Raw genomic sequence first — 13733 nt, forward strand, 5'->3', positions numbered from 1 at the left:
CAGCTTATCAATAGAAGCCTTCATCGGCTCAAGCAGGTCCGCTTTAATCTCCCTAAAGCAGCGCTGGATAACCTCCTGTTGCTCCTGCGCCCACTGCATCCACGCTACCTGGTCCCCGCCCGCCGCCATTTTGTTCTTCTTCGCTCGCACCTTCTTCGGGTCCACCACCACTTTTTTAGTCGCCCTGCTGGTAAAAGCCATATACTGTCGGGGAACTATTGTACTCTCCTTCCCACAGCGGGAAACGTCGAAAAAATGTCGTTGGGGGGTCCTGAAAAGAGCCCAAAAGTCCGTTTTCTGCAGGAGCTGCCGAATGTGCGACTTAACTCCGCATAGCCGCAACCGGAAGTCCAGGATATACTTTTCTTGATGGGAAGGTCTTCTTCCTGGGGTAAGGAAAACAGGGTATTCAGCTATAGTCATCTCAGACTATGCTCCGCATTTAGTAGATTTGGTATCAGGTAGATGCGGTTCAGCACTCAGCATGGAGGCTGGATGTGGGGTTACTATTGGACATGGGGTTCTGTGGACAGATATCAAAAGCCATAGACGAGTATGTGGGGTTTAATGGGAACAAATTGGTCTTGCCTCCGTTCTGTGGGAGACCTTAAAAGGAGTGATTAGAGGGGAGACCATATCGCACAATGCATATATGGATAGGGAAGCTAGAGAAAACGGCAGAAGTTGGTGGATGACATTTTGTCAGTGGACCACAGATATTCGAATGATCCAACCCCAGAGCTCCTGGTGAGCAGGAAAAAGCTGCAGATACTGTTTGACTTGCTGTCTACAGACAAGGTGGTGTGCCATTGTGGCGCTCGAGGGGGGGGGTTACTTATGATTATGGGGAGAAGGCCAGCCATCTCTTGGTTTGCCAGTTGAGGTGGCAGGCCGCCCTGTAGATCATCTAGGTCAGAGACATGAGCAGCAGGCTGGTGTCCACTCTGGATAAAGTTAATGGAGCATTTGAGACTGTTCACAACCACATAGCAGCACCACCGAATATTTTTACCACCATAACATTGCTTGACTCTACCCCTGCCTCAGCTAATCTGCTGAAAGCCATTTCCCTGTCTTTGTTACCTCTGGACCAGACTAATCCAACTACTCTGGCTGGCCTCCCATAACCTACCCTCAATAAACTAGACCTCAACTAAAATTCTGCCGCCTGTGTCCTCTCAGTAAGTCCTGTTCACCTATCATCTGTACCTCCTGACCTGCATTGACTCCCTGTCAAGCAATGTCTTTACTTTAAAATTCTCTTGTTTTCAAATCCCTCCACAACTTCACCCCTTTCTTTCTCTGCGGTCTACTCTAGCCACACCACCCTCCCGAGATCACTGTGCTGCTCCAATTTCAGCCTCTTGCACAATACTGATTTTAATCATTAGTGATCGTGTTTTCAGCTGCCAAACTCTGGAAATCTTTCGCAAGCCTCCCTGTTTCTCTACCTCTCTTCCTCTAATATTCTTCTTAAAGCTTGCCTCTTTGACCAAATTTAAAGTCATCGGTCCTTTTGTTTCCTTATGTTGTTTGATGTCAAATTTTGCTTTATAACACTTCTGTGAAACACCTGTGGGTCGTTAATGTGCTATATAAATACAAGTACTTGTTAACATCGGAGCAGAACAACTTTCAGTCTTTGTCTGTCTGCACTCCCTATCATTGGAACTTAGAGCGAAGTAACTGGTGCTTGGTCATGTTCTGAGTAATTGTTATGATTATGTAAAATATTGGAAACACTTGGCAGATCTGGCAGCATCAGTAAGGTTTCAGAGTTCTGACCTATCGGCAGAATTGGAAATTAGTTGACCATAGAATTACTACAGTGCAGAAGGAGGCCATTTGGCCCATAGAGTCTGCAACGATTTCTGAAAGAGCACCCTACCTAGGCCAACTCCCCCGCCCTTTCCTTGTAACCTCATAACCCCACCTAACCTGCGCAACGTTGGACACTAAGGGGCAATTTAGCATGGCCAATCCACCTAATCTGCATATCATTGGACTGTGGGAGGAAACCGGAGGAAACCCACGCAAACCACGGAGAATGTGCAAACTCCACACAGATGGTCACCCAAGGCCGGAATTAAACCCGGATCCCTGGTGCAGTGAGGCAGCAGTGCTAACCACTGTGCCACCAGTGTTGTAGAGATTTAATGGGTTTTATGCAAGTACAGAGGCAGGGGAAGTCGGGAAAGTACAAAAGGGAAGATCTGTGATGCGGTGGAAAACAGGAGAAATTAAATGGCAACATGGTGAGGGCTCAAGGCAAAAGGTGGTGGTAATAAAAAAACGTTTTTAAATGGCTGTTGTCTGAAAAAATTTGGTCAGAAGTTGTGATGCAAATTTGTTGAACTCGGTGTTCAGTTGAGAAGGCTGTAAAGTGCACAATCGAAAGATGAAGTGCTGTTTCTCAGGTTGGCATGGACCTGAAATATTAACATAGGTCCTGTGAGTACTTTCAAAATTTTCTGTTCATTTCTGATTTCCAGCATCATAGTATTGTGCTTTTCTAACAATGGTGATCAGTCAGATTGATGGTTTGACCAGCATTTGAGTAGACAGGACTGTGTGTGTTTCTGTCAAAGTAGGTCTGGTTTCAAACTAATTTTAATGCTACTTGGGTGAGTTCAAGTCTGACTTGTTCACAGTTCACAATATTCCATGTTACAAATTTTGGACCTGCTCCAGATATTCATTTTCAGCATCAGTCCCTTAAATGTTCTGGGGAAGATCCTTGTTTGTGATTGAAGTATGCCACTTTAAAACTTAACATGTAATTCATTTCTAATATGATTGCTATTTCCCAGCAGATCCTCCACTATGACATCAACTAACCCTACCTCACGAGATCCAAAATAACTTTTTCTCTAGTTGGTACCATAACGTATTGCCTCCGGAAACTGTCACAAGAACATTCAACTGACTTATCTTCTGGGCTACCCTGATCAATCTGATTTGGATTAGTCCAGTATACATGAGGATTAAAGTCCCTGACTTAATTCTTATATTGATTTTGTCATCTCCATCTTGATGAAGATTATATTAAGCAAATCTATTGAAATAGACAATGAACAAATGAATAAGTAATAATGTAAGTTGATATATTTTACAATAGAGACCTTGCCTTTCTCTCTCTGAAAGGAAAAATAAAAAGTTGTAATCTAAATGCTAAATTGCTCTTGTATAAGGAACTTGTATATACCATTTCTCCTTTTACATGCTGCCTTAATATGAAGATTTCAATTTATTGTGCTCTACTCACGGGGTGGTATTCTTTTTTTCTCTTTCTTTAGATTTTTTTTGATCTGTTGGCAATCTATTTAGCAATTCATAACTTCTAAACTCATTTAAAAATAATTGGCTTCCATATCTATAACTGAACCATGTCAGACTCCCAAACTGTTTACAGGGAAGCAGTAATGACAACCCTAACATAATGTTGGCTGGTGCACAAATCGGATATTGATCCTGGGACCTACTTGGTCTGAATGAATCAGTTGCACACTGGGTGGCACATTTACCAATTCAGCTATGAAGTTAGCCACATTCAATTCAATCTTTTGTCATTAACCTAGGGTCCAATGGGTGCTTCATACATTCCTACAGAAGAAGAAAGGAGAGTCTTCAGGGAATGCAATCAGGAGAGCTTCTTTTATAGATGTATGTATCAATTCTTGGTCAATTGCTATTCACTTGTATTTTTGATCTGACATTTCAAATTTTATTTCAGTAGTCTAAAAACAACATTGCCTTTAGATCTGTTAAATAAATAATCTTTCAAATAAAAATAATTTCAAGGCATACTGAATTCTGGTCTGGGGTGTATTTCTCTTTGGTGACCAGTTGAAAGACTGTTTAGGATTTGCAGGATTCACCCTGCAATAATGATGCATATTCACCTATTTGCTCCTGCTCACATGAGGGCACTATAGTTGATCATATAACTTGAAATAAATCAAATTGAATGTTACTTGTGCTTGAACACTAAATATGATACCATATCTTTATTTTTTGTGCTAATATTGTTTTTTTTTTTTTTTGGTTTTTTTTAAAAATAATATTTTATTGAAAATTTTTGGTCAACCAACACAGTACATTGTGCATCCTTTACACAACATTGTAACAATACAGATAATAATGACCTTTTTAAATTTAAACAAAAACAACAACAAATAAATAAATATTAAATAACAAAAAATAAAAACTAGCCCTAATTGGCAACTGCCTTGTCTCAGGCCACCCCCCCATCCCCCCCCATCCCTCCCCCCCCCCCCCCAAGTCCTGGGCCGCTGCTGCTGCCTTCTTTGTTCTCCCCTATCTATCTTTCCGCAAGATATTCGACGAACGGTTGCCACCGCCTAGTAAACCCTTGAGCCGACCCCCTTAGGACGAACTTAATCCGCTCCAACTTTATGAACCCCGCCATATCATTTATCCAGGTCTCCACCCCCGGGGGCTTGGCTTCTTTCCACATTAGCAATATTCTGCGCCGGGCTACTAGGGACGCAAAGGCCAAAACATCGGCCTCTTTCGCCTCCTGCACTCCCGGCTCTTGTGCAACCCCAAATATAGCCAACCCCCAGCTTGGTTCGACCCGGACTCCTACTACTTTCGAAAGCACCTTTGTCACCCCCATCCAAAACCCCTGTAGTGCCGGGCATGACCAAAACATATGGGTATGATTCGCTGGGCTTCTCGAGCACCTCGCACACCTATCCTCCACCCCAAAAAATTTACTGAGCCGTGTTCCAGTCATATGTGCCCTGTGTAATACCTTAAACTGAATCAGGCTTAGCCTGGCGCACGAGGACGACGAGTTTACCCTGTTTAGGGCATCTGCCCACATCCCCTCCTCAATCTCCTCCCCTAGCTCTTCTTCCCATTTCCCTTTTAGTTCGTCCATCATAGTCTCCCCTTCGTCTCTCATTTCCCTATATATATCCGACACCTTACCGTCCCCCACCCATTTCTTTGAGATGACTCTGTCCTGCACCTCTTGTGTCGGGAGCTGCGGGAATTCCCTCACCTGTTGCCTCGCAAAAGCCCTCAATTGCATGTACCTGAATGCATTCCCTTGGGGCAACCCATATTTCTCGGTCAGCGCTCCCAGACTCGCAAACTTCCCATCCACAAATAGATCTTTCAATTGCGTTATACCTGCTCTTTGCCACATTCCATATCCCCCATCCATTCCCCCCGGGGCAAACCTATGGTTGTTTCTTATCGGGGACCCCCCCAGTGCTCCGGTCTTTCCCCTATGTCGCCTCCACTGTCCCCAAATCTTCAGTGTAGCTACCACCACCGGACTCGTGGTATAGTTCCTTGGTGAGAACGGCAATGGGGCTGTCACCATAGCCTGTAGGCTAGTCCCCCTACAGGACGCCCTCTCTAATCTCTTCCACGCCGCTCCTTCCTCCTCTCCCATCCACTTACTCACCATTGAAATATTAGCGGCCCAATAATACTCACTTAGGCTCGGTAGTGCCAGCCCCCCCCTATCCCTACTACGCTGTAAGAATCCCTTCCTCACTCTCGGAGTCGTCCCGGCCCAAACAAAACCCATGATACTCTTTTCTATCCTTTTGAAAAAAGCCTTCGTGATCACCACCAGGAGACACTGAAACACAAAGAGGAATCTCGGGAGGACCACCATCTTAACCGCCTGCACCCTCCCTGCCATTGACAATGCTACCATATCCCATCTCTTGAAATCTTCCTCCATCTGTTCCACCAACCGCGTCAAATTTAGCCTGTGCAATGTGTGCTAATATTGTTAATGATACCAGACACCTGCAACAGTTTTTTTTAAAGTCCCCAGTTTAAACTCTTGTAAGCTGCAATTAACTCTACCCAATCTGATGTATTTATTTTTCATCTACTTCTTCATCTTCTTCTGCCCCCTGTTCATTTGAATTTTGAAATGTGTAATATTTTTGTTCCAATTAATAGGAGCTGTCAAAAGATCAATCTGCAAACAGTAGTAAATCCACATTGAGCTCTCTAAAATCTGGAGTAGTACTCCTATTTTAAATGACTCTAGAGAACAGGTCTCAGCTTTTGCTCAATATTTGTACTCTGGTCTTTGAGTCAGAAGGTTATGGTTTCCTGCATCAAGCTAGAAGCTTGAGCACATCATTCAGATTGACACCACAATATTGTATTCCAGATGCTCTGCACTCTCAAAGCTGTGTTATTCAGACAAGGTTTACATCTAACCTATATTTTCACTTTCAGATAGCTGTAAAAGACCTAAAGATAAGAGAGTTCTCCAATGAGGGTATCCTGCTGTCCCTCAGCCTATATACCAATTGGTCATGCTGTTGTAAAATCCTGTTTTTTAAAAAATTGGCTGTTGTATTTCCCTGCATTGCAATAGTCCAAAAGTGACTACAATAAATCTTCAAACTTGGCTTTGAAGCTCTTTAGGCCATGCAGAGGCACTGACTGTCCAAGTGCAAGTCCCTTTGCTTTAGATAATCCTTTCTTTAAAATATTTTTATTCAAGGCATTTTCACATATATAAAAATCAAAAGAACAATCAAACCACTCCATAAACAACCAAGACCCACTTCCCCCCCGCTCCCCTGACACCACCCCTTTCTCACATCCCGCCTTCCCTATTTTAAACCCCTCACACACACACACACACCCCCACACTCCGTCTGGTGACCTTCAAACCTCCTTGGAGAAATCAATACACGGCTTCCACCTCCGGCTGAACCCATGAACCCATCTGCTGGCCCCCTAATGCCGAACCTAACCTTCTCCAGCCTCAGGAATTCCGCAAGGTCACTCACCCACACCCCCGCTTTTGGCAGCTCCAAGGCCTTCCACCCGAGCAAGATCCGTCTCCGGGCTATCAGGGAGGCAAAGGCCAAAACATCAGCCTCTCACCCCCTGGATTCCCAGGTCTTCCAACACCCCAAATATCGGCACCTCTGGATTTGTCATCTCCACACCCAACACCTTGGACATCATGTCCAAGAACCCCCTCAATCTTGGACATGCCCAGAATACGTGAACGTGATTCGCGAGCAGCCTATCCTCTACCCTCTCAAAGAACCTACTCATCCTTGCCACCATCAAATGCATCCTATGTGTCACTTTGAACCAGATGAGGCTTAGCCTCGCACATGTTGAAGACACGTTCACCCTCTACAAGGCCTCTGCCTACATCTCGGCCCCCACCTCCCCTCCCAGCTCCTCCTTCCACTTGCGCTTAATGTTCCCCACCAGGGCTCCCTCCCATTCCACCAACTCCTTATAAACATCTGACACCTTCCCCTCCCCTATCTCATCCCTCAACAGCACTTTATCCTGCAACCCCAGATGCGGAGTCCAGGAGACGACGTCACCTCTCTCCCTACAAAGTCCCGAATCTGTAGGTGCCTAAAGCCATTCCCCCGGGCAACTCGTACTCTTCCTCCAAGTCCTCCAACTTCGCAAATTTGCCCCCGAGAAACAGATCGGCAAAGCCCTCAATCCCTTCCCGCCGCCACCCCAGAAATCTCTCGTCCAGCTGGTGCAAACCTATGGTTATTGTTGATCGGCGCCTGCACCGATGCACCCTCCAGCCCCAAATCCAGCCTTCAATGCCCCCACACCCTTTGGGTTGACGGCACCACACGTGGGACTGAAGGGGGTGTCAGTATGGTCACCGATTTGTGAGAATTACCGTTTTGCGCGAGGGGGGCTGGATGGGGGCTTTAGGAAGTGGCAGCGGGCAGGGATTGAGGGATTTGGGGATCTCTTCATTGAGGTGGGTTTCCCGAGCCTGGAGGCATTGGAGGAGGAGTTGAGTTGCCGGGTGGGAACGGGTTTCGGTACCTGCAGGTACAGGACTTTGTTCGGAGGCAGGTTCCAAGCTTTCCTCGCCTCCCCCTGAGGGAATTACAGGATAAGGTGATGTCAAAAACGGGAGTAGGGGAGGGAAGGGTCTCGGAGATATACAAGGAATTGATGGAGTGGGGAGGTCTCCCAATCGGGGAGGTGAAGAGGAAGTGGGAGGAAGAGTTGGGGGGGTGGGAGTTGGAAGTCGGATTATAGGAAAAGGCCTTGAGGGGAGTTAATTCATCCTCGTGTGCCAGGCTTAGCCTGATACATTTCAAGGTGGTTCATAGGGCTCATATGACTATGGCCCGGATGAGTAGGTTTTTTGAGGAAGTGGAGGTTAGTGCAGACGCTGTGGGGGACGCCCGGCGAATCATGTACATATGTTCTGGGCGTGTCCGAAGTTGAGGGGATTCTGGCAAGGATTTGCACATCATGTCGGAGGTCCTGGAAGGGAGGGTGACTCCGAGTCCGGAAATGGCAATATTTGGGCTACTAGAAGATACAGGGGCCCATGGAGCGGGGGGGGGGGGGGGGGGGGGGGGGAGGTCGATGTCCTGGCCTTCTCCTCCGTGGTGACCCGGAGATGGATTTTGCTGGGATGAAGGGACTCGGAGCCTCCAAAGTCAGGAGTGTGGGTTAGCGGCATGGCAGGGTTTCTCAGTCTGGAAAAAATTAAGTTTGCCTTGGGAGGATCAACCCAGGGGTTCGCCCAGAGGTGGCAGCCGTTCATCGACTTCTTTAAGGAAAATTGAACGTCAGCAGTAAGGGGGGCGGAGGAGGAAAATTGGAGGCATGGTAGGGTAAGACAAGGACAGGGAACTTAATATATGGGTAATCAGGAGATAAGGCGAGGGGGTAATAGGGTATGTTATTTTAATGTTGTTGCGTGTGTCTACCCGCTCGGTTGTTTAAGAAATGTTAAATTGTTAAACTGAAAGTTACAAATACTTCAATAAAATATTTTCTTTTAAAAAAGAAAAAGGACTCACGGAGTACCTGACCAGCGAGAACAATAGAGGGGCCAGCAACAAAGCCTTTAAACATGTTTCCCTACACAAAGCCACCTCCATCCGTCCCTACACCGAGCCCTCCCCCACGGTGCACTTCCCAACCATTTTCACCGCCCAGTAGTTATTCATCAGCGCCAGTCCCCCCACTCGCCCACGCTCCAAGAAACCCCTCCTAACACATGGGCTCTTCCCGCCCACACAAATCCAGAGATCAGCATATTGATCTTTTTAAAAAATGACTTGGGGACGAAGATGGTCAGATTCTGAAACACAAACAGAAACCTTGGCTGCATTGTCATTTTTGAAATGAAAATGAAAATTGCTTATTGTCACAAGTAGGCTTCAAATGAAGTTACTGTGAAAAGCCCCTAGTCGCCACATTCCGGGGCCTGTTCGGGGAGGCTGGTACGGGAATTGAACCGTGCTGCTGGCCTGCCTTGGTCTGCTTTCAAAGCCAGCGAATTAGCCCTGTGCTAAACAGCCCCTTATTTTACTGTGCCCTGGTGGTGAGGCGGTGGCGTTGTGGTATTGTCACTGGACTGGTAAACCAGAGACCCAGGGCGACAACAGCAGCACATTCCCCCTCTTAAAATCCACTTTCATCTGTTCCACCAACCGAGCCAATTTCAGCTTGTGCAACTGCGCCCAGTCCCGCACTACCTGGATACCCAAGTATCGAAAAATCACCCCCACCTTAACGGTAACTCCCATAACATCCTTTCCCGTCATCTAGTCTCAATCGGGAACACCTTGCTTTTTTCCCCATATTCAACTTGTATCCCGAGAACCGGCCAAACTCTCACAGGATCCCCATGATGTCTCCGATACTGCCCAACGGGTCCAAAATATACAGCACCAGGTCATCCACATACTATGAGACTCTGTGCCCCCCGCCCCGCTTAATCCCTGCCAATCATTGCCAGCGGCTCTATCGCAAAGGTGAAGAGCAACAGGGAGTGCGGGCACCTCTGCCTCGTCCCACGATGCAGCCCGAAGTACCCCAAACTCAATCGGTTCGTCCGAACACGCGCGACCGTGCCTTTATATAGCATCCAGACCCAGTCCTCAAACCGAATCCAAACCGCCCAGCACCTCCAGCAGGTATGCCCACTCCACCCAATCAAATGCCTTCTCCGCATCCATCGCCACCACGATATCCACCTCTGCCCCTCCAAAGACATTGTGATTACATTGAGTAGCTTCTTCGCGTTCGCCAATAACTGCATCCCTTTCACAAAACCCGTTCGATCTTCGCCTATCACCCCTGGGACGCAGTCCTCTATCCAGCCAACATCTTCACCAACAAGTTAACGTCTGCGCAGTAGTGATATCTAGCGGTACGACCCACACTGCTCAGGATCCTTATCCGTCTTTAATATCATGGAGATGGAATCCTGCGTCAATGTAGGGGGGAGTTACACCCTCTCCCTTGCTTCATAGTGTGCCCTCACCAGTAGTGGACCCAGGTCCGCCCCAGACTTTTTATAAAACTTTACCGGGGCCTTCCTGCCTTCATCGCTCCCAAACTCTCCATCACCTCCCTCAACCCAATTGGGGTCCCCAGTCCCTGGACCAGCCCTTCCTCTACTTTGGGGAGACTCCAGCCTGACAAAAAAAAACTGCATCCCCTCCTCCGCGTTGGGGCTCCAACTCGTATAACATTCTGTAGTACGCCTCAAACACCTCATTCACCTCTTCCGGGTCCATCACCACCTTGGCCTTATCATCCCTCACTTTGCCAATCTCCCTCCCAGCCTCTTGCTTTCTCAACTGATGGGTCAACATCCTGTTCGCCTTCTCCCTGTACTCATTAATTGCGCCTCTGGCCCGCCGTAACTGCCCCACCGCCTTCCCCATAGAAACCAACTCAAACTCCATCTGGAGCCTTTGCCTCTCCTTTAAGAGCCCTGCCTCCAAAGAGCTCCTGTTAACCCTCAAAATCCCATCCACCAGCCTTGCCCTTTCTACCCGCTCCTTTTTCTCCCAATGTGCCGGAATTGATATAAACTCCCCCATAACCTCCGCCTTGAGTGCCTCCCACAGCGTGGCAGCCGGGACCTTCCCCTGGATCATTTAACTCCATGTATCCCCGAATGGCAGCCCGCAACCACTCGCACACCTCCTTATCCGCCAACAACCCCCATCCAGCCTCCACTGCGGATGCTGTCCCCCCCCCCGGGTCACACTCCAATCCACCCAGTGCACACCCCCCAATACGCTCCATAAATCCCCTCGGCTCCTTTGTCATTGCCGACACCCTCTACAACTTGGGACTCGACCAGTCCAAGCTCGGATCGCTTTAAAATCCCTCCAGATAATCAGCTGATGCAAGTCCAAGTCAGGAATCTTCCCTAACGGGCAGCACTGTAGGTTTGCACAGTTGCTTCACAGCTCCAGGGTCCCAGGTTCGATTCCTGGCTTGGGTCACTGTCTGGGTGAGTCTGCACGTTCTCCCCTTGTCTGCGTGAGTTTCCTCCGGGTGCTTCGGTTTCCTCCCACAGTCCAAAGATGTGCAGGTTAGGTGGGTTGGCCATGATAAATTGCCCTTACTGTTTAAAAAGGTTATGTGGGGCTACTTCGTACGGGGATAGGGTGGAGGCATGGGCTTAAGTAGGGTGCCGTTTCCAAGGGCCGGTGCTGACTCTATGGGCTGAATGGTCTCCTTTAGCACTAAATTCTATGATTCTAACACCCGCCTCATAAAATCCACATCATCCCAATTCGAGTCAAAGACGTTTACCACAACTACCGGCATCCTCTCCAACTTTCCACCCACCATCACGTATCTTCCTCCCGGATCAACCACAATACTCCCCCCTCGAACACAACTTGCTTATTAACCAGCACCGCCAGCCCCCTCGTCTTCATATCCAGCCCCGAATGAAACACCTGCCACCAGCCTCGGCCCGCGTCATGCACCCCTCCAGGCCCACCCTCAGATATCCACTGCCATCGGTCTCTTCCAAGCTGCGCCAAACCAACCACACCCATGTCAGCAACCCTCCTCTCCCTTCCACCCTCAACCCCCTACTTTTAAATAATCCTCTTGACAGTATTGTTGACTTTTCACCTCAAGTGACCACTTATAATTTTCAAAGCCAGGTTTCAATTTTAAATTAAAGGTTAGGTACAATCAGGATAACACGTAATTCCATTTTAAAGTTCTGATTCCAATTATAAACAAAGAATGAAACTTGGTAATTTATGACATTGGAATTGTTCCGATGTTGTGTTGTAATCTTATCCAAAGTTCATCCATTTCCTAATGAACCAGAATTTTTTTTAAAGTGTGTTAGATAATCTTTGCAATAATATATGCTCAGGTCTGCTGTGAACTGATGTAGATTACCCAAAACTCTACACTTTAAAAGCCTTCCTAGAGAAGAAACCTTTTCTAGCATTTGTCTCTTCTAATTCAAACTCAAGTATGAGGTAAAATCACTTTAAACAAATGGACTCATCCTTGTGTAAAAATATTTTAAAGATTTTCATGTGGAATTTTTTTGCATCACTAGTAAAGTTATTTTTCAGTCACTATTCAACAGTTCAGTAATTTAAATTAATTACCAATTTGTTTAAATGCTTTTTACAGCATTGCCTTTCTCTGGGATGACCATGTTGGTAACTCAAGTCCTAATCTCTAGAGGTAACTTTTAAAGTAATTAACATAATTTTTTTGATTATTATTGTATTTATTAAGTTGATAGTATTTCTGTGCTTCCTATTTAGGAATCCTTTCTACTTCAACTCGATTTGGATCCATACCTAAAGTTGCATGTAAGTGAAGTTATGCATTCCTTAGGCAAAAGAGAAACCAACTTGAAACTAATGCACATTGTTGATCTTCTAATTCTGAAGTAGTAGAGGAATTTTTCTTACTCTGATGGAAACAGCCATTTCATGATGCAGATAATTCCAGTACTACAAAATGTTCAAAATATTTGTTTTAATTTCTGCATGCAAGGAATATTTTCAGTATCAAAACTGGGAAATCTGGACAGAATCTAGATTTTTTTTTTTGGTTGAGGATCAAGCACTCTCAAATTGGATGTGGATGTGAAATTGGCAAAGTAAAGCACCTGTTTCCCCAATAATGGCTTAAATAGAGCCCAATGATGAACAGATTGCCTTCAGTAGGCTGTTGCAAGAATCGCTACACCTCGTGTTTTCGAAATTATACAAAAAATAGTTCAAATATAATTTTCTGCCTTCATAATTGGGGTAACAGTAAGCCATGTTAGAGAAAGCGATTAAAAAGGAGTTCAATGTGTGGCTAATCAGGTGGTGCAGTGCGTAGTTCTGTTTGGCCGCCGGGGACGGGAGCCCGTTTTATCGCATGCCCCTTGTCCTCTACAGTGTGTCACCTGTTCTGCTACCCCAAATAAGTGACCTTGGGGGCATGGAAAACACATTTTTCCCACCGGAGGTGGACACACGCCTGCTCAAAACACTGGAGGACCTTGGTCAAGTTTGCCAGATGGCTGGATGCCTCGGTGATGAGGACATCGTCCAAGTAGATGGCACCCTGGGTAATCCCTGCAGGATGTATTCCATCACAAGCTGGAAAATAATGCGTGAGGACGAGCCTCCAAATGGCAACCAAGAATATTCATATAAACCCCTTTAGGTGTAAATAGTGACGAACCGGTGGGAGTCCAGGTCCAGTATTAAATGTAGAAATGCATGATTCATATCCAGTTTTGTGAATATTCGTCCTCTGCTCAGCCTTGCATAGAGTTCCTCGATGCAGGGGACCGGGTATTGGTCCAAAGGGGAAACGTGGTTCACCGTCACCTTATAGTCCCCGCAGAGACGCACAAAATCAACTGGTTTGAGGACTGATGTGACCGGGGCGGCCCAATCAACAAATTGTACGGGGCAGATGGT

The 13733-nt window shown here is 46.5% G+C and overlaps 1 protein-coding gene across 5 annotated transcripts in view; it reads left to right on the forward strand.

Moving 5' to 3' along the window:
- Positions 1-13733, forward strand: part of ociad1 (OCIA domain containing 1) — a 48338-nt gene that overhangs the window by 7076 nt on the left and 27529 nt on the right. For all 5 annotated transcript variants that reach the window (XM_072496740.1, XM_072496736.1, XM_072496737.1 and 2 more), the window contains exons 2-4: positions 3579-3663; positions 12439-12492; positions 12576-12623. In XM_072496740.1, coding sequence (XP_072352841.1) covers positions 3585-3663; positions 12439-12492; positions 12576-12623 — 181 coding nt within the window. In that variant the 5' untranslated portion in view covers positions 3579-3584. The remainder of the gene's footprint in view (positions 1-3578; positions 3664-12438; positions 12493-12575; positions 12624-13733) is intronic.

The sequence above is a fragment of the Scyliorhinus torazame genome, chromosome 3, assembly GCF_047496885.1.
Source record: "Scyliorhinus torazame isolate Kashiwa2021f chromosome 3, sScyTor2.1, whole genome shotgun sequence".
NCBI classification, from domain to species: Eukaryota; Metazoa; Chordata; class Chondrichthyes; order Carcharhiniformes; family Scyliorhinidae; genus Scyliorhinus; species Scyliorhinus torazame.